This window comes from Phlebotomus argentipes, unplaced genomic scaffold (assembly GCF_947086385.1).
Source record: "Phlebotomus argentipes unplaced genomic scaffold, Phlebotomus argentipes genome assembly scaffold_4, whole genome shotgun sequence".
Lineage (NCBI taxonomy): Eukaryota > Metazoa > Arthropoda > Insecta > Diptera > Psychodidae > Phlebotomus > Phlebotomus argentipes.
Window position 1 is genome coordinate 5315765 of NW_026776174.1, and position 22018 is coordinate 5337782.

General features: G+C 37.4%; 2 protein-coding genes across 2 annotated transcripts in view; one reads left to right on the top strand and one right to left on the bottom strand.

Moving 5' to 3' along the window:
* Positions 1-731: 731 nt before the first annotated feature.
* The window catches only part of LOC132258146 (26S proteasome non-ATPase regulatory subunit 1), a 59310-nt gene continuing 38023 nt past the window's right edge, over positions 732-22018 (bottom strand). Inside the window, exons 9-13 of the mRNA XM_059755277.1 lie at positions 3534-3717; positions 3130-3453; positions 2758-3067; positions 2493-2635; positions 732-1070 (exon numbers count right to left, since the gene is read on the bottom strand). Of these exons, the coding sequence (XP_059611260.1) occupies positions 882-1070; positions 2493-2635; positions 2758-3067; positions 3130-3453; positions 3534-3717 (1150 nt within the window). The 3' untranslated portion in view covers positions 732-881. The remainder of the gene's footprint in view (positions 1071-2492; positions 2636-2757; positions 3068-3129; positions 3454-3533; positions 3718-22018) is intronic.
* Positions 9825-20863, top strand: LOC132257464 (D(2) dopamine receptor A). Its single transcript, XM_059754375.1, has 9 exons — positions 9825-10179; positions 15165-16290; positions 18083-18307; positions 18423-18621; positions 18705-18932; positions 19326-19526; positions 19596-19668; positions 19844-20067; positions 20222-20863. The coding sequence occupies exons 2-9, from the start codon at positions 15222-15224 to the stop codon at positions 20406-20408; spliced, it is 2406 nt and encodes an 801-aa protein (XP_059610358.1). The 5' UTR covers positions 9825-10179; positions 15165-15221; the 3' UTR covers positions 20409-20863.

The window sequence follows — 22018 nt, forward strand, 5'->3', positions numbered from 1 at the left end:
TTCAATCACTCACGGAACTAACACAGAACTAAGAGGCACCCTTGCGGACCTGGGAAATTCACACTCTGCTGGCAGGGTAGCGGGGAAAATCTGTGCTTTGCACCATTTCTCGCTCCCCCGCAAAAATCCGCGTATATTTTCACTCGATTTTCCCCCTTTGTGCACACACGATAAACAGCGATGGCGATACGCCCGAGGGACACCTTTTCGGCTGACTGCAGACTTGTGTGCTCTTGTGCAAATTGTGGGGCTGAGGACGCGCGCGCCAGAGAGCTTTCGTGCTGACCGAATCGCTTAAAGTCTTCCTCTCGACTGATGGATGGATTGATAATGTGTGCGCCTTCGGGAGTGAATGGAGACGAGCGCCGCTTCGCAGCATCCCACGAGCGGCGCCCGACAGGACGCCGAGGGCGACCAACCGGCAGAGAAGGGGTTTTCCGTCCCCCGCCATCGTGGACAAACATATAAATTACACTTGATGCCCGACCGTGGTGCGTTCAGGGAATCTGGAAGAGAAGGACAATTAAAAAGCACCCACAAGAGTGACTCTAAGCACATCAAATCCCTCAGTCAAGGGAAATGCCACAGTAATTGGTCGCAGCGCGCCTTCCCCTCCGGAAGTTGTCGCGGAGGGAGCTTTCGCGTGTCTCGGCCAAAAGCTCTCCGCGTCGCCAGTGGCGCCGGCGAGATGGCGGCCGAGCTTTCGCAACGGATTCACACACACGCATGCATGAGGACCATTTTATTTATTTCAAGAGATATTTCACTGAACAAACTAATGCTACACACAGATTTATCAATCAGTACATCAGATTTTGCCAATAAACGACGAGAGAAAATGAGGGCGGAAGCATAAGTCACGCTCTCAAAGGGATTCCCATTTAATCTTCCGTGTATTCAAACGGCTCTGGTGCCTCAGGCTCTTTCACCTCTTCATTCTTCGGCCCAAAGGCAGCCACGGGCTCAACCAGAACTTGTTCGGTCTTTGCAGTGTGTTGCATCATGATAATTCCACCAATGGTCACATCCTTCAGCGGCACGTAGTTCTGCGCTTCGGCCACACTGATAACCTGAAATAAAGGCACATGATTACTCTTCAAGCTCGTCAACATCACAGCAAATTGATTAGTGCCAATACGCAGTGGCGCAGCAAAATAGACGCAGTCAAAAGCAGGTCAATAGGCAAAGGGAAAACACTAATCTAATCATTCTCTTTAGTCACTTTTACACCACATCCCAATTTCAGCGTGGAATTTCACGGACGCCATTATCTACTGAGGATTAAAATATAGTGCAGAATTTTTTTTGAGCATGCCAAAAAAGCTTTAGAACTGGGCGAAAATCAAGGAATGTTCACAAATGATTTTTTACAACACAACAACATCCTACTGAACTAACAATTTAAAATTTCCTTCCTACGCCACTGCTGATTAATACCAAGAACAGACTTTCCCACCATATTTCATTTCAATTAAAAGAAATTCCCTCAGACTGTGGCTATTAAAGTGAAAATTCACGAGAGGCTTTCCTTAATTCAACGCTCTGGTCTTTCTAAAAGGTCTGCTGACAGAAAGGATTACCCGGCTTGGAATGGGCTGATAAATCTGACTGAATGCAAGGCAAGAGAATGGTCATGTGCTCTGAAAACATACCCAACACTTCTCGGCTGGTCAATGTTTTCTTTCTAAATGAATAATTTAAAGTTTGCGGATGTGATTTTTGCCTTTCTTCCTTTTGTTTACAAGAAGGATTTCACGAAGGCAGAACGACACGTGTTCGCAAAGCTTAAGGGTTAAAAGTATGAGATAAATTCTTTATCCCTTCATTTGCCATCACTTCTCCTTTGATATTTTCCTCAGCATGTGAGAGCTTTGTGTAAATTTTCTTATAGTTTGACAGGTTTTCATGCTCATTAAGACCTATAAAGTTTCGAAAGCATCTTAAGGTGTCCAGAACAATGACTTGGGTACTCATTAAAACTGAGTTGAGAGTGGTGAGAAGTTTTGACATAAACGCATTTCAGATATTCTCATTTCAAAACTTCATTTGTGCATGTGATTTTCTATTGAAGTCTCTCACAATCGTCAGTACATTTGACAGAAACTCTCTAAAATCCTCTAATTTAATTAAAATACAGTGAATGAACTAAATTAATTAAGCAACCATTCTTAAGAGCCAGTGATTCTTGACACACCACAAAATTTTGTCATTTGTGGAAAAGGGAAGTTGGAAAATTTACTGGCTGAGATTTGTGGCTTTTGGCCCAAAAGGTCAGTTCAGCACTATGTGATGTGCATGAATTTCCAAGCATTTGCAACAGCAAAAATACATGCTTTGCCAGAATTCAAGCACAATTTATCCCAAAATCTGTGATAAGACACGTATTGATGATGTCTCTCGAGCCATTATGGCTTGCAATAAAATAAAACTTAATATTTTGCCTCAACTAAGAAAACTTTTTCCAAGATAAAAATCATATATGGATGGGAAACCTTCAATTGCTGACGAAGAATCCTCGCTGGATTTTGCAGTATTTCGAAATTGGGTTCAGCTTCCTTCTTTTCACGTGTTGCCTCCTTCTCCTTCTCCTTCGACTCCGTTTCCGCTGAATCGTCCTTCTTGGCAGAAGGTGCCCCTGTAAACACACGGAGAAACAACAGTGAGAATAAATAAAACAACACACAAGAGAGGCTTTTTTTTAAAAGAAACAGGGCGCACATACAGAGAGGAGTGTCCCTTTAATAAATCAACCATTACCGGATGATGCTGAGGATTTCTTATCCTGCTTCTCCTTCTTCTCCTCCTTGGCTTTTTCCTCCTTCGCCGGTTTGTCCTCCTCCATTTTCGTCACTTTCTCCTCATCCTTGCCGGCCGCCAGGACATCCTCGTCCACCTCCATCTTCTCGTCATCTTTCTTATCTGCCGTCTCACGGCGCTTCTGTCGCGCTGCAATTGACAGCACAGCGGTGGCCACCTTCTCTCGCTCCTCCGCCTTCTTCTCCTCCAGCGGTGCCGGATAGGCGTACAACGAGGGACGCGCCGCAGACTTCAACTCCAATTTGGGCATCTATATTGGGGACAAATTGCTCATTAAGACTGTGCGGCTGAGACAGTGACCGAAAAACCCACCTTCAAGTCCGAGTTCAGGGCAATCAAGCACGTGGGGCTAAAGGCCAGCGAAAGACAGTGCGCCAGCGGGAACCAATACCAGTAATTGGTGAACACCAGCATCCCCACAACGGCCTGCAGATTCGTGTGTCCCGTGCGCGATTGCAGGCTCACCGTAACATTCCGGCCGCCGGCATCGATGATTCCCTGGGCTAGGATGGCGCCGTACTTTGCCATCACATCCTCGTGCTTGTTCGTTATCACCTCCGCGTAGAGTTGACGGAAGAAGCTCGTCTTGGGGCACGTTTGATCAGTGTGTTGAATCAAAATCATGGCTGAAGCAATCTACAGAATGAAAAGAAGACACAATTCACAATCTGCTGCACAGCAAACAGAACCATTTTTAATAGATATAATACACTCACCAGAGCGCCTTGGCGCACAAAGTTAACCGGATCAAATTTAACCATCGGCTCCAGCAGAGCAATTGCCTCCCTCAATCCAGTTCCAGCACAAGCAATTCCAAGGGCCATTGCCGCACCATAGCGCACATGGGGATTGTAAGATTCCGCAAGGAGAGACACAACAGAAGGGCATTGTTCCGGTGTGCTGCAAAGGAAAAACAATAAAGAGCAATTAGACATGGTTTTTTCCTTCCCTTAACACTAGATTTTCCACTGCAAATCATTTTTATTTATTCCTCGAATTTTTGAGTGTTTCTAGATGGACAATTCAAAGGGTCGGAGCGTAATATTTCACTATTTATCTTAATTATTATTACACACCTAATGACAATGAAATTCGAACCAAAGTGTCCACAAGGTGATAAGCAGAGATAGTATTCAAAAATTGCCTTAATGTTTATTATAACTATTTAAATCTACAATCTTCGTACAAAAAATCCAAAAATGCTCGAGCACAATTGCAATTCTGTTTCAACTTTCAATAAAAGATACATCTTTTAATTGAAAAAAAATCCACAGATCTCAGAAAAGTGAGATTGTGAAGAAACTTTTAAATACGAATTCAATTTTTGCGCTACAATCCAATTCTATGCACTTTCATGGAACGCTCAGAACTTCAACAAAAGTTTCTACAAATCAACTTTCATAAGACAAAACTCATTTGTTCTTTTCAAAGATTAAAAAAAAACACTTCTTTCGTGCTTCCTTCAGTCAATCACTTAATCAGTCAAGTTTGTGTGAGTTAAACGCACGAAGAGGATATTTTCGTGTAAAAACACTACAAATCGTTCACTTTTATACTGTCAAATTAACGCATTCCCAGAGAGATTTGTAAATAGAAATTGACTTTGAATGACAATGAAAAGTTGTCAGTTAATGCTGATTGTATGTCTTTTCGCACTCATGGTATAAATAGTGTTAAGCGAGCAATTTACCTACAAATAGATAGAAAATAAGTATGATAATGCTCCGAAGAGATTCAAATGCACAAATCGCTTCTAATTGTTTTATTTTCCAACAAGTTATCGGAAACTGAATATTACGGCATTCTGCCACAAACTGCAAGGACCTTTTAGTTGATGGATTTTGTTCAAGGATGATAAATATATCCGGATTGAACATGCACACAACATAATGTCTTACTGACAATCACTTTGTCACTTAATCGGGTGATAAGGAAGGTATTATGAAACTCAAATCTATTGAGAAGGCTGTCATATGCAGCTGGTGTTCCTGCAAACTGAAGTTATCTAATAAATTTCGCATCTCCCATAATCTTTCATGTGTGCTGGTGCTTAAATAATCGCACTTTGTGCAATTGACAATTAATCCTAATTCTTTATGAAGAAAATGCGGTCATTGACAGGAAAAGGGGGAAAAAGTAATTAACACAAACTGAAAAATATGAAAAACCACGAGAGAAAATTGAAAGAAGAGCAAATCCAAGCGAAGTATTTTATACATAGCACTATATAATGAAAAATCCTTTTCAACACTGCGCCTCTTGTTTATATAAAGTCGTGTGAATGAGCACAGTTTGTCTCTATCTAGGAAATAAATGTCTTCAACAGCCATAATCCAGGGTGAATCGCACTAAAACCCATTTCAGCAGCATCTTTGTCAAACGAATACTTAATTTGAGAGAGTGTAAAAAGCTAAACACCGAAGCCTCCCAGTTGAGTTGACTAGGAAATGAATTTAAAACATAAATTCCCACTTATTTACCACTTTGTCCCAATACAGTGACACACGCAGTATCATTGAGAGCGAGAGAGGATACAAAACACGAGGGTTTTATCATACCAATGGACAATCCCTGGGTTTCTATACGGGCGTCATAGTGAGATTATATGGCAATTTTCACGTTTGTACCTATACACATGAATATTTACTGGCGGAATTTTGCCCCAAAAACACAAAACCCCCTCTTTTCCATCCCCTCAGATCAAAGAAGTTCTGCGCTCGGCAACTTGGGACTTTATTAAATGATATCCACAGTGATGCCATGGAAATCCTACAAATAAAATATACTTTTAGGTATCTCACTGGACTATATAATTAAAGATAAAGTCACATAATTAAAATCATGGATTTCCAGATGGAGAACATTCTGAAATATTACCGCGCGCGCTTTGATCCCTCAGACCCTTAAATATAATACCCCATAAGAACATCTGTCCATTATGTGTAGAACATTTTCTTTTCACTCTCCCGTTAAACATGCGTTCGGAATTGTGTACAAAAGAAATTTTTGCTGACATTGAAAAATAGATTCCGGTAAAGTGTATAACGAATGGAATTCATGCGTAATATTTCGGAAAATCATTCGCATTATTTCATTCTCTCCTCTTTTCTCAAATGGGTGAAAAGCAAAAAAAAAACCAACATAAATATTTCATGACTATATAGGATAAGGGTATATGAAAATGATGAAAATACTAGCATACAAATTGCTCATCAAGGAAATTAAGATAAAATGTAAACAGAGGAAAAAAGACTTCCCTTCTTTTATTTACATTTTCTCACAGATTCACCATTTAATTGCTATATAATTTATATACCTACCTAGTCATATATAACAATAATGTATAAAAAGGATGTAAATTATTACACAACTCTGGTCAGCGCCACTTCTATTCAGTCATAATCGTTTATTAGTTCAAGAAAAATATTTAGCTAATGATTTAAATTATAAAGCCAATACATTTCCCTCACTGATTCACGCGTTTGCAAGATGTATTCAGAAATGTTTTGCTATATACTCAAGAATTTTCTAATTAGCTACTTAATGACCGAAAACGAAAATACTAATGAACTAATTAAAAAGCTGTCTCTTTGAAGGACACCTTAGGTCACCCCTTAACCAAACTCTTCAGTGCGTAAAAATAATCATAAGGTTTTTATAGAAAGCGAAAGACAAAATGTACGATTTCGCACGACATTTGTGAGACGTGATAGGCAAATATTTCCGAGCATTCTATCGCATAGAAACACGTGAACGTGAACATCTTTTTCCGCAGCTCATTAAATGTATATTTGTACATGAAGTGAAGACAAAATAGGACAATATGTGTTCCCTAGAACACCGTTGGACAAATAATGCAGAAACTGGTGGTTGTTTTTATATTTATCATCTCTACAATATCAAGTTTATTTTTCTATATTAAAAGGAAATACTGTGAAATTGCATTGCATACTGTTTATAGGGAAAATACTGCTTCTACAATTTAATTAATTGAAATGAATATACAAGTAAATATGTGTAATTGAATAAAAGTTCCCACTCACACTAATTAATACATATATACCAAAAATTATATCCAGAACCAAAAGCAATGTAGCACTGAAATTTCCAATTTGAATAAAAATGAGGCACGAAATAAATTTTACGTGTTATTTTTTGCTACGCTAAAGATATAACTTATAATTGAGCATGATAATGTAAGAAAAACTATAAAATTTCATCAATATGATAGGTGCCAAGCTTATAATGATTATGTACAAAAGAGAAGGTCAAGCAGTTGCCGTTCTTCCATGAAGCGCGACATTGGCAAAAAAAGCCTCAATAGCCCAGAGAAGAGCTTCTAAACGCAGAGTTCCAGTGAATTGTTTGTCTATGAAAAGTCACCGAGCGCTTTCATGTCGATAAAGTGGTTCATGAAATTCTTCAAAGATGCAATAATATCGTCATTTTCTACATAATAAAATATTCACGAAATTGTACATCTGACAAATCTCACGAATTGTCAAATAAATTTCACCTCCTGTCCAAAGTTTTGGCATTGAGCTATGTTGAAGTTTGACGGCGAGGAAAGGGTGAGAATCGCGAGAGAAATTTGGAGCACGAATTCCTCACAGAAGCCTTTGAGGCACACAATAAATTCATGAGAGTCTTGAAGTGTTTTCTTGAATTACACCAAAAACTTTATAAAAGTATGCACAAATTATACTCTCCACAGCAGTATAGTGTCTAGTTATACCATTTCCCAATTAAGAAATCTTCATCCTCTCACTCGATACATAAAGAATGTGATTTGTGTTCTAATTTCAGTGATTAATCTTGAAAATATTGTAAAACTGTAATTAAAAGTAGATACAGCCATATAAGAAAGTAATTATACTTTTACCATAATTGAACAGATGTGTATTTTAGGAACGTGAATAATGTGTAATAAAAGCTAATTACATTTACGTGTGATAGACAACACAACTTATGAGGAAATAGTTTTCCAACTAACATTAACACAATTTGTCGTGTTGAGTTTGCAATAATTGTAATATGATTTTCCAGATTCAACGTTTTGCAAAACATTCACAGCTTTTGGCTATGCGAAGAATTATGCGACTCAGAAGTTATCACTACACAAATTCTCTTTGTTGGCCAATGTGATTTGTATGTGAACATATCTGAAGTTTCAGCATTTCGCATCTTTGAATTCATACCTCTAACAATTTTCCCTTAATATCTACATCAATTTTATTTCCGTCTGACTTTTTCCTCACAGTGCAATTTGGGGAACAAGGGAAACCCCTCGTCATATTTCTTACGAAGCGCCATATCCGAGGCCTCAGGGCCCAAAACTCGAATCGCGTATTATTGAATTCCTAAAAATATTAGGGTTTTTTTTATGTATTAAACTTGAAAAGAAAACACATATACACACAAGAATAGAAACAAATAGAAAGGCTGGTAAACAAAGAGTCTCATTTGGACACATGTCCAAGATAAACATTGATGATTTGATCTGTTTTCTTTTTATATATTCGTTTAAATATACCCAAAAGACTTTTTCTCCACTTTTTTTTTCTCTTTTCCTCAATTTTCTCAGTGAAGAAAGTGAGCGAATAAATGTAAAAGCATTCACGTCACTTTGCTAACGTTTAAAGGTGCAAAAAATGACATTCCGTGGCGAAAGCTCACATAGAGAAAGGCAGGTTACTTTAGATGAAGCGACAAATATTTTCTTTACAACATGATACATATTTTGTGCACAATATTGCAATATCACATTAAAACATTGTTTTAATCCATAGCGGCTGATCTATCTTTGACATTCACATTTTTATCGCCTCTTTTTAGTATCTTTCACCTGGAAACTCTCTCCGAAAAATGACAAAGACAGAATTTCGCAATTTCCTCCCACATTGCGGAGTGCATTGACGCCACTTCATCATCTGCGCTGAAATGCCGACAGCGTCCTTTTGTTTTCAAAAATGTGCAGATACAATTCTTACATCTCAACCATTAATGCCGTCACTCGTTGTTTGATACCTGTCATGTACACATTGGCATTCTAATTGATATAAATTGTGTTAATAATGGAAATTTGAAAACACTTTGAAATGGAAATACAATGGAGAATACAAGTAATATTCTCTCCCTCGTGGAAAATGTGTCTTCCACAGAAAATTGACTTTCAGGCATATTTTCCATAAAATCGACAAATGAATAATAGCCCCAGACATTCTCTTTATGTGTGTGTGTGTGTGTGTCTCTTAAAAATTTTTACCAAGTCACGTTTTTCTTTTCATCTTTTACATTGTGAGCTTCTGTCACATAATAATAAGAATTTGTTGCTCCACACGAACGTAACAGCCAAAGTGCGGTATGATGGAGAGTCATCCAATAGGTGAAGACGTTTACAAAGTATTATCGCTCAGAAAGTAATTAATTGCTGTGTGCTATATTCTTTTCTATCGCTCACCTCCACGCTTAATCTCATTAATTAGACATTGCCTGGCAAAATTCATCATTTTCCACGGATGATTAGGGCAATTTTAAAAATTAATGCGATCCGCAATGAATTTTCCTTATCGCCCTATTAATTCTTCATGCCTTTTTTCGGCAATAGCAGGAAATTGAGTGCACGCTTCAGGAAAAATAATATTGTCCTTAAATATCCAATTCCAACAATAAAGGAATTAAATCAATGTGCCAAATAATTTCCTAAGGGCCACAAAACACAGTTAACAACTTTGTATCGCAATTGCAAAATTAGATTCTAGGCTAAAATGTATGAATTTAATTTTCTAGGCATATTTTTGCACTGTTGACGAGGCAAAAGAGTAAATTTGCTTCTCTGTGCTCTTGTATTGGCGCGCATACTCCTTCTGCTCATGTGTATTCAGCCTCCGTCCACTTGGCGGAGACAAATGCTTCACATCACCTCATCGCGAGCTTTGAGAAATCTCTCAAGTCAGTCGTCAATTCGAATTCGTCAGTATCGCACCAACGCGCGGAACATTCTCAATTATACAAGTACTTTGTGAATTTAACACCGTGTGTGCAACGCGTGTGACACTCTTACGCCCGTGAGAAGCATATTTTCACCTCCATTTTTCAAGGAAGAGGTGAAACTAAATTAAATTTTCTCTCGGTGTTAACAATCTGACTTAGGAATGTGAAGAGAAACACTTAAACTGGATGTAACAGTGCAAAATAAAGCAGAGGGAAAAGGCCAAAAAAGGAATTTGTGTGCAATTCGATAAAAAGAATATAGAAAAGAGAGACTTTGAGCGCGAGATATCAAAAGTGTGTTCATTAAATTGAATTGATAGACTTTGGGAAAAGTCACATAAAACGAGAGTGAAAATTCTTTTGCCGAAAGTGAGTTGGAGAATATATAGAGCACACAAACAAAATAACAGTTCATTCCTTCTGAAACATAAATCCTAAAATATCACCCAGAAACCAACCCCCAAAACATTTTCATTCCTCCTTCTTTAGTGCTGAAACACACACACACACAATCTTATCTCTTCTTGCTTTCAACCATCCACTATCCAATGCCTAGTATAAGCATTTAGAGATTATCAAGATTAACTTGTGCGTAACTTGTACAGTGAACACGCGGTCATGAATTTACATTTTGTACATTTCAATCACACATCAGTTGAGGCAAGAGTGTCGGAAAAGCCTTTGAAAGTCTCAATATAGAGACAAACAAAATGTAGAGGACACTTTTTTCTTGTTTGGAAAACCACACACGACCAAAAACAACCCAGCAATATCAGAATAAATATCGTAATTTTCAAAAAGTCCGTTCACAAAAAACCTCCCTCATGCCGCTCCAAGCACACTCGACTATTTATAGACAGACAATTTTTTTTTTTACCAATTCTCAAGTGTCATAAATCATAACCAGAAGCTTTTGCAGGAACCAAAGTACAAATGAAGATAACGTAAATGCGTGTGTGTCATCAATTACGGAGTTTGTCAATTATTTACTCGATGATTTGTCAGTCAAAAACCCAGACTTTAATGCTTGATGAAACACGTCCATTGACACTCATTCACGCAAGTGAGAAAAAAGGAACTCTATAATATTTCATTTGGCACAATTAAAAAGAAAAATCTATTGTGCCTCTGCACATACAATCTAGTCTAAGGCACTTCACGCGGATTCCATTCAAAATTACGTGTCGACGAAGACGTGCTGAAAATGACCAAACATTTAAACAAGTCTGAAATTTTTTGAGGATAGACATAATGTGCAGACAGACAGACTATATCTCTCCTTATGATGTACAAGAGCATCTTCATCACTTTTTTCCCCATTCTGTATACCTATTGAACTATTTTTACACACAGTAAATGGATTTTTGTTATGAACATTATTATCTTACATATTTATAATTGATGAAGTATTTATGGTTTCATTAATGTCATGCCACAGTTATGCTGAAAAAAAAATCTCGCGATAGTTAACAGTGAAAGATTTATCCAAACAGAAGGAAGTGCGTGCATAAAAGATTTGTGGAAATTGAGAAATTCTACTCATTTATTTTCCTACTCATTAAAAAATTCCATTAGGCGTCCCTATTCTTGAGTAATATCCCGTACGTCTGGAGGAAATCAATTTCACTGTTGCCCTTTGCTTGCCTTTATGTAAAATTAACTAACCTTCATTAAACATAATGATTCTTCTGCCCCAAATATTCATTTATTATTCAACACATATACCTTAACTTACATTTCGCTTGTAAATGCAGACAAGCCTAATTGAATTTACTACAAAAAAATAACCCAGAGACTACGAGTCGTCTCTAAATATGATGAAGATGAATTTAATTTCATTACCATATTCTTTTCTTCTAGAGGTCTTATAATATATTCTTGTACATATCATTATGGAGCAAATAATATGGAAACGTGAAGCGTTTTCATTCTCTAGAGTAAATATTTTCAATAAAAATAAATAACAGATGGTTTTGTCTCGACATTTTCGGTTGAACATCAAGTATTTCACTACTGTAAAATACACATACGCACATCTTCGCATATCTTCATTTATTCCACAGAACTGTAATTCCCTGAAATCCCTAGTCAATTTGTCGACATCATATCCAGTAATAAGTCTGATATATCGAACAACTGTTGCACTCTCAACTCAATATATTGGCCAATTTGGTGATGACATGATTCCTCTGGCTTCTTCTCTGACCAAATTGCTGCCGAGCGAGAGTTGCAATGCTTTTTTTTCCACGAAAAGTCACTAAAATTTGCATATCCATTGCATAAAAGAGGAAATAGCTTTTCCAGCAATTTCAAAGCGAAAGTTATCAGAATACGAGTTTGAGTTATGGCTTCGAATTCTTCAAACCAAAAGCACTTGGAATACTTATTACATTTTTTAATGAGTCCCGCTTTTTAACCGCAAGAAATGACGATTTGTAATTGAAGAAAACGCAAAACAACATTAAAACACAACCAGTACTAGACAGATTATTCTCAAATTACCACTAAAACAACAAATCTGCACACCAGAATTCATGTTCAACCAATTAATGAAGCAAATGTGATTTCTGGTTAAGCAATGATTTAACATGGCGAGAAAAATCCACAGGCAAATCAATTTATTACTGTGAGAGAAAACAAACACACTTCTTATGTAGTGAAAGCCCACAATTCGTCATTCTTCTAAGTACATTGTATTGGCTAAACTCCCGACTAAAAACCTCTTTTGCCGACAAATTGTGTGTTTCTTTTGGGATAAAGAGAGAGCAAGATTTAATATAAGCAAATGAATGTGGTGTGTTTGTAAATTCTTGTCATCAAGAAATTCCAATAATAAATTCTACTTAGCAACGCAGTGTTTATTCGAATAGACACATGTTGAAAGTGTGCCGCAAAAGAGAGAACTTCTCCTTTGCCATTTAATATCAAATTTTGGATATAAATCATTCATTGTGTGACATTTTTGCTGACTTCAAACCTCACTCGATGTCACTCGTCATTAATCTGAAATATGTATGCGTATGTGGTGCGTACGTGAGAACATACATAGGTACATATAGAAGATGTCCTTTTCTCATAGCATAACGGAGATTATATAGAGTGCTCAGGAGAAAGTGCTTGGCTCTGAACCAAAACTAAATACTTTACACGATAATCTAAAGACTAGTCCAGAAAATCCGGTGATTAAAGAGCATATTTATAGCGAATTTGTGATAAAATCTCTTTGTAAAAATACCTATTAATAAACAAAGCACAATTTCAACTGGTTCATTTATAGGAGAAAAAACCATGTGACATTTTGGGTAGTTAATTTGTGAATAGTTGTGGATTCCTTGTGGTTGAGTAATGTTGAGCAAAGGATAAAGCCTGCAAGGTATTACGACGGAATCTGATAATTGGAATTGCTAATATGTGCAAATATTGCGTTGTGTTCTACAAGAGAATGGAGACTCATTCACCTACAGAAGGATTTCAAACTAGAAATGTGAAGTTTTGTTTTTCACTACCTGAATGCTGTTCCTCTGAATTAAAAAATGCCAGACAAATCCTTTCAGATTTGTAGACAAAACAGCTCCAGAAAAAAAGCCATTTTATGCTACTTTGTAAGCGTCGAATTGATGTCAGCTAATTTATAAACTCTATTGTGCTTAAGTTATTAGTTAATAGCAACCATTAATGGAAAGTAAATTAACGTCAATTTGCATTTTATTTGTGTGATGGTTTGCTAATAGTGATTATTGTTTTAGATTAACAGAAAATGGTTAGAAAAATCACCAAATATGATTAATTCTTCCATAAAGGGCAACTCTGCAAATATGTTTCCTATTATTAAGGATCTACTCTGGATAATTACTATGTGAATATATCTATTCACTCTTTTAATGGGTAGCAGCTTTTGTACACCATTTCCACTCTTATCATTCTTCCTCCTCTCGATACAGTCTTAACTGTTTCTCTTGCACACTGCAGTCTTTGAAAAGGCACAACTCACATCCAACTTTATGCATTTACAGAACATTGGAATACATCCAATTTTCCAACATTACAAAACACTCTGCGTTAAATACCGACAGTATTTAGTTCTGGTTGTTCAAATATCCCACAATAGAACTTTCTGCTTTAAGTCACCCATAAATTCACACGTATTCTTGTTGGGTACATAATCTTGATAGTATAGAGAAAATAGTGCTGACCAGCAACAAACAAGAAGATTGCATGAAATATCCATATCCATCTCTTTTGCTTGTAATATAATAAGAACCCTGCAGTAACCTTTAAACTTTAATACCTCCCGTTCTTATAGTCTATTCACCGAACACGCAGCAATTTAGCTAGCAACACACTGGGTACCAGCGGTGTAAGATTCTACAACTCATATTACATTCATGCATGCACTTGTGTATGTGCTAAAATTCGTGTTTAGAATTTTATCTCACACAATATATACGTATAAATAAATAAAATGCGAAAGAACCAGAATCACCAACTCATATTCACGCAAAGTTTGATTTTGAACAAAAGAAGAAACATTTTATGGAAAGAGTTGCACACTTGTCGCCCTTGTAGTCGCGTGTATCATTACAGAATCATAATCACTTTAAGCACGTTGTCATCCTCGGCAGTGCTGTGCTTAATGTATTAAATCTTTTATGCTCTTCACTAATCATTTCATTTTATTTCAAACACTTCATGCGCCTAATTGAATCATTTAATGCCTATTAACTGATTCTGCAAATTTAACCTGTGTGTGCAATCAAGGAAATCTAATTTTATAAACTCGACTTCACTCCTTGAAATATTTCGTTCAAGTAATAAGTTGTGGAAACACTATTGAATTTGTATACATGATCCTCCATGATTCGCCATGTAGCATTGCATATTATTCTCATTCTCTAAACAAAATCAAACTTGCCGCGATATCCCAACATTACCAGTCAACTATCTGATAAACATCCAAGTAAAAATAGACTTTTATAGGTAAACTTTCCCCATTTCTTTTCTCTATCTCTTGTTAAGACTAAAATATATACTACACGCATTCAATATCACAGCAACTTTTATTGAAAATCAACTCCAAATAAGATAAAGTTTGAAAGATGTGTCAAACAACGATGGTTGGAGAAGAGAAAAAAATGTAATAAGCCTTACATTTTCCTCACCACGTCTTTCGCCCTGTTTTTGTACCTTTCTCTCCCTCGTTAACTGTTTTTATTTGCATACATTTTGCCAAACCATCTCCACATTTTGAGACACACTCATTCAAGTTTCAATTATCAATGGACGAGGCGCTCACGCCAAGGCTATGAAGAGAGGTTCACAACTCAACATCCACCCTCTTTTTCTTGTCTTTCCAGATACAAGACTCAAGGGTTCGAAGCCCCAAATGAGGTAGAAGTGATGTTAATAATGAAATGGAGTTTGAAATGTTCACGGGTCCTGGACCAGGAGATGATAATATTTCAGCCCCATCCTCGCTTTCCCCGGCCGGCGCGCTATCATCAAAAGATCTACCATCCACATTACAAACACAGAACATTGTTGAGTTGGTCAGTTGTGAATCACGAGGTCTAGATTGGCCAACATTATGGGGACCGGAAATATCTTGCTATCTCAATCGACCCACCCACAACACAACTCACCACCTGCCATATCAACCGCCCGAGATTGCCAGTTCCGATTCAAGCCGAGTGGCATTTGACAACCCCAACAATCACACCAACTTCATCTACAGTATCACATCATCATTGTGGGAGAGTGCAAACAATACGGCGGAATCAGTCCTCGATTCAATACCATTCACGTGCGAACTGGACACAGTCAATAAACTGGACACAGCAGCAACAGAAGCTATTTACCAATGCAAGAGCGACTTCAGCCAGAACCTCACTCAATTTGTGAGCGAAAGCATACAAAACATCATCGACACTTGCATCCACAACACATCAATAGCCGTCAACAGTGTTGTCAATCCAGTGTCTGAATTAAAAGTGCTGCTGCCGCAACTATTGACAAATGCCACAAGTGGAATGGTCAATGAATGTGTTAATAGTGTTAACCAAATACTGAATTGTAGTAATTTAAATGTGAATAATTCACTTTTTGAAAATGAACCCTTTGATCTCTCCAACTACACTTCAGTGCTCCTCAAGCCTATCCAATGCTATTTAAGCTTAACCATTACACAGTCAACACCAAATGGTAACATCCAATATTTTGACTCGAGCGACTTCGCCACATTGCCCACAGGCATCCCACCAACGCCGCACCTCGGCGCGTTCGACCGAAATTATGACTGGAGTTTTCTGTTTGTGATCATCTTCATTTTTGCCGGCGGTTTGGGCAACATCCTCGTGTGTCTGGCCGTGGCGTTGGACAGAAAATTACAAAATGTCACCAATTACTTTCTGCTCTCCCTGGCCATCGCCGACCTACTAGTCAGTCTCTTTGTTATGCCACTGGGAGCAATACCTGGATTTCTCGGTAATGACACATCACTTAAGTACACGCAATCTCCTCTCTCTCTGTGCCCTTATCACTTTTGCATTTTAAATTATATTTTGTTTCGCAAACTTTGACGCTATCAAAAGCCACCAAAGAACAATACTAATGTACTGCCTCGAGCAGATAAATAACAGTCGGATGAGGTACAATCCGCGAAGAGAGGAAGAGAGAAAGAAAATCTTGAAAATAACCATTCATTTGAAAAGAAGAATAAGCACGAGTCTGATTTTCAATTAAAATAGTATACAATTGGGGGGAAAAGTATAGCAAAGCAACAATAGCAATATAGGGAAGAGCAGGGCATTTTAGACAACGGAAAGAATTAATGATTTTTAGAGAACTTTCAAACATGCGAGATTAGGTAATCATATTTAATTATGCGTGATCAATGAGAAGTCGATAGATCTTTGCATTTTCTTGCATATTAATCTATTTATTAAATTATTTTGCATATTCAATATTCAATAGAAATCAATTTTTCATAATTTCAATTTATTTTTCACCTCGTCTTCTCAACATGCACAGCAAGGTTGAATACAATAACATTTTATTGAGATTATTTTTGATGTCAATTTTTGGGTTACATAAGAGAATGTGCAATTTTAATCACACTTTTAGTTTCCTAATCTCCTCCCTAAACAGTCTCACTCTTCGTTATGTAATTTAACATGCACAACATAATATTCACCTTTCATCTATTTGCGTCGACGACGATGACTAAGAATGAAAATTGACTATTGTCCTCCTCTTTATGTTAAGGTGTGTATTTGCCATTTTTGTGAATTATCACGACACACACAATGTTGATGAAGGGTCCTTTATATTTTTTGCCCTGCCCTAATGAATACAAAATTCCTCACACGAATAAACTCAGTCATTTCTCCCCCTCGCAAGAAATTCGCCACACATAATTTCAATCATCATCTCTCTTCGAGAATTTATGACGTGCTCACGAAGTAAAAATAAATTTACAATTTAATAGTTCCTGCATGGTTTATGTTCTCCTAAGATTTTTAATATCAAGTGACAGACGATATTATGTCCTCTCTTCTGTGAATTAACATTCCGAGTGTTGTGAATTTTTTTTTCTCTCATTCATAAACACTGGCATTTTTTGGACTTGGCAATAAGGTTAGACAATCTATCGATTCTATCTAAATATCCGATGGGTTAAGAGCGCTCAAGCAAGTCCTTCGGCATGGATTCAATGCCAAGTTATGGGTGGTTACGCATATTGGAGATGTCCTATGAGATATTGCCCTGCCATATTAGAGTTTTTATAGGAGTTTTAAAAGTATATATTTATTACAAAATCACATATGGATATTAGACGTTATGACTGAAAGGACACCCAGTGAAAGAGATACACTAAATGGATATATGCAAATGGCTATTAAGGGCATTTTTTCTCCTCACCCATCTATGCAAATAGCCTTATTTATATGCATACATCTCCGATACATTCTCCTCATTTCGCTGCACAGCTCTCTCTTCAAACTCGCATCCAATTCCTATTTGTCAATGAAATCAATATACATCAGACCATACAACACACAGACCCCCATCAAGGTATTTTATGCAAGAAGTGCGAACAAAAGAATTAACTTCCAGAGTCGCACAACAAACTTGGACTCATCCAGAAGGGATGGCATTAAAGTTGTGACTCATGAAATATAACATTCACCGTGCTTCCTTGCTTAAATGAATTGACGTGTGGTCTAAATGGCAAATTAACTGACTTTCCCATTTCCTCTTATTCACTCTATTTCAGGTTATTGGCCATTTGGTGTGACATGGTGCAACATCTATGTCACATGTGATGTTCTTGCGTGTTCTGCTAGTATTCTGCATATGTGCTTCATAAGTCTTGGCCGATATTTGGGCATCAGAAATCCATTAGGCACCCGCCACAGGTCCACAAAGCGATTGGCCTGCATCAAAATCGCATTAGTTTGGGTCATGGCGATGCTCGTCTCGAGCTCTATTACAGTATTAGGTGAGTTATTAACTTCCTTATCAGCACGATCACCAAATATAATGCACTCAAATTGATTCAATTAAGCGACGGACATCCCATTTACGCCACATCCTTTTCCCATCTTCTTTTCCAGGAATAGTGAACGAATCGAATATTATGCCACAACCTCGCGTCTGTGTCATTAATAACAGAGCTTTCTTTGTCTTCGGCTCCCTGGTGGCTTTCTATATTCCTATGCTCATGATGGTCACAACATATGCCCTCACAGTTCAATTACTGCGAAGGAAGGCTCGTTTTGCCGCTGAACACCCGGAAAGTGAAATTTTCAGAAGGTCCGCGCATAATTGCTTTAGCCGCGAATTTTCCCCACCAGAAAAAAGAAACCAAGCAACTCATATTTACACAATTTTTGCAGACTCGGTGGACGCTTCTCCAACAAATCACAATCAAATCAACAAATAGCTGCCACAGATACAAGTCAACAGCATCATCCAATGTCGGTAATTGGAAAGATTAAAACATCATCAACACATAATTCAAATACGCCAAATTGTATAGGAAAAAATTTAATAACACACTCACATTCCCAACAAACATTATCTTGGAGGACATCGGACAACCTCATATCAACTGGCGATAATAGGTGAGTTTTTCCTCGCCATTTATAATTACTGAGCAATTTTGACAAGACGTCACGATTAATATGATTGCTTTTAGGGACTTTACAAAATATTTTTGCACACTTTTAACGATTGAAGGTTGTTTTTCTCTAATAGTGTAGTTACAACTTTGAAGAAGATAAATATCGCCACTCGTATCTGCAGTTATTCTATCATTATTGTGTAGATTGTTAACAAAATTTAAGAATCGAAGAATTCGCCTTTAATATTCTGAAAATTAGTTTGAAGTCGCTTCTTAATTTGATATGAAATTATTGAAATGCAGTTAGAACACGCTCCAATTGATCTCATAGTAAATTAATCCCAATAACTCAATGGCTGACACTTGATTTTTGGCTCTTTCTCTCTCTCTGCAGTATTAGCACATCGCATCCACATCTGGGATTCAGCAATGGTGGCTCTAAAAGCACCACTGTGAGATCAACAAGGAGCGGAATGTGTGATCAGAGCACTCAAACCCCATCAAATATAGCACGAGAGACGAGACGAGGCAGGTTGCGGTCGTTAAAATTGCAATTCAATAACGTGACTCCTGCAGCAATTAATTGGAATCTGAGGTATACAATTTATTCATATCAATCGCAATGCGCGTTCATATCACTTTCCTATGCTCTCTCTTAACTCAGGTTATTCGGCAGTCGCAATAAAAGAAATGACTTGTCTGCCAATGCTGTCGCTAATGAACAGAAAGCCACAAAGGTATGTCTCATTAAAAAGCGCACTTTATTGCGCCATGAATCCATTTTGAACTGAAATTCCTTCAGACAAACGCCAAAGTCATCATCATCATCAGACCAAAAACCTCAGAGACATAAGATGGATGATTAAAGCGTGAAATATGATTTAAATATCTCCATTTTCCGCTTTTTAACAGGTCCTTGGCGTTGTGTTTTTCACATTCGTGCTCTGTTGGTCCCCCTTCTTTATCCTCAACATCATCTTCGCCGCCTGGCCAAATTGTCACGTACCTGAAAATGTTGTTGACACTTGCCTGTGGTTAGGATATGTGTCTTCAACTATTAATCCCATCATCTACACAATTTTCAATAGAACGTTTCGAGCGGCATTTATACGTCTACTGCGCTGTAACTGTCAGAGGTAAGAGAGAGGACTTTCAAGGCGTGAAAGCACCCAACTGCCTGGTGAAATGTTATCTCTACCAATTTCTCCAATTTAATACCCAGCACACTTCCGTTCTACCTTAATAGCTCAACGTTCTAATAAATATTTCCTTTGCCTCTCGAATATGCAGATCCGGACGACCACCTCGCTACAGATCAGTGATGGAGAGCAGGGGCGCTGCAAGTTTGTGTGCACCATCCACTCTGCCTCTGGCTATTTCATTACAAGGAGCGCCACTGCTGACACCGTCAACTCACGGCGCAACACCGCTGAGTGATTTTCGAGGCAGTTACACCATTACGGACGACGAGTGTTAAAAGCAATTGATAGTCATGAGAGTTGCACCGCTAAATGCACGCGACTTCCTCATCACTACCTTCATATTATACTCGTTAGAGTCAAGCAAGAACTGATACTTTTTCCCTAAAATCCCCACTATAATATCTAACTTTATTTTAATTAACAATACTTGGACTTGTACGTCTGCATTTATTTTAATAAGAACATAAAAAATTTCAATCAAGAGAAAGAAGGACAATGAGTTTTATAAAGTTGAATTTTTGCATTTAAAGCATTTCTTTTCCTCCTCAGCACCACTTGAAAACTTCCATTGAAATTGATTTTGAGTAAACCGTTCAAATGATCTTTTAATTTGAATTAATAATTGTAAGAATAAATTGTTCTTAGAAGAAATTAAGTAGATTAAAAAATGTAGTGATATTAAGTGAAATATGTGTATAGAAGTTATGGCATTAAATATAATATTGAATGAGATTTTAGTGTTTTACCAATTTGTCAATTTTTTATTAGTTTTCCTAATATCGTGACAGCAGTGTTTGAGCGGCTGTGGCTCAGTGGTCAACGCGTTTGACTCTCGATGCTACAGTCGTGTGTTCGAATCCCACCGCTTGCAAATGTTCGAACACAGCAGAGTGCAAAAAATTTACCTTTGAATGGCAAATTATAACAGCCAAAATGGGTTGCTGCTGAATGTTTCAGCTGAAACATACGCTTCACTGGAATTGTCTTGTGCTCTGTCTGTGTATATATAAAGATGGACGTTAGAACCATTTATGATTGGTCGGCAAGCTGACAAACTGCCACCGTAAAACAAAAAACTTGTCTCGAGTATCTCCTCTAATGGAGAAGGCTTTGTCCCTCAATGGGATGTCCAAGCCACGTAAGTAAGTAAAGTAATATCGTGACATCGTTACAATTGAGTTTTTTGTAAGTAATGAGTAATAGTAAGTAGTAGACTCATGTAAGTGTTGTATTTTGTGTGACAATATAGACACAAACAAATGTTCATAAATATTCAAATGAAATATTGCTAAAACCTTGAAGCTTGAGTCATTGGGTTGCCAAAATTTTAAATATCTTTGATTCCTAAAGGCAACGTTCATGCAAATTAATGAAAAATTTCGTTCTAAATTAAATAATTATGAGTGTTGAAGAGAGAGTCATGTCGAGTTTGCTAATTGGGTTGTTATAATCTCTCAAATCATCTCAATTGAGGAAAACATTTTAATCGAGTACAACACCCCAAGTCGATAAAAGCTCTGGATATGTGAGCGTATAAAATAAAAGCTACCCAACAAAGCTCAGAACCACTGGAGAAAACCTTCATACTTCAACCCTCAATTTTGTCCAGACTTTTGGTGTGATTCCAGGCTAAAAACCGCCCACTCGCCCATCCTTCGCACAGCATTCAACACGTTCTAAGCATTCAAGCGATATACATTCTCTCCAGCCTATTAATGTTTATTTGCTGTGTGAAAAATGTGGATAAAGAACAACTTACCGCCCCTTCAATGCGAGATATTCACAATGAATGAAAGAACATTTTCTTACCTGAAAAAAAAGAAAGAGGAAATATTACTCATACAAGAATTTCACACCATTTCTTTTCAATAAAAATATATACATT

Excerpts from the sequence above, each read along its gene's own strand:
- LOC132257464 (XM_059754375.1), top strand. The coding sequence starts at position 15,222 with ATGGAGTTTGAAATGTTCACGGGTCCTGGACCAGGAGATGATAATATT. Across the intron at positions 16,291-18,082 it reads AGCAATACCTGGATTTCTCG|GTTATTGGCCATTTGGTGTG; the intron begins GTAATGACACAT and ends ACTCTATTTCAG. Across the intron at positions 18,933-19,325 it reads ATATCAACTGGCGATAATAG|TATTAGCACATCGCATCCAC; the intron begins GTGAGTTTTTCC and ends CTCTCTCTGCAG.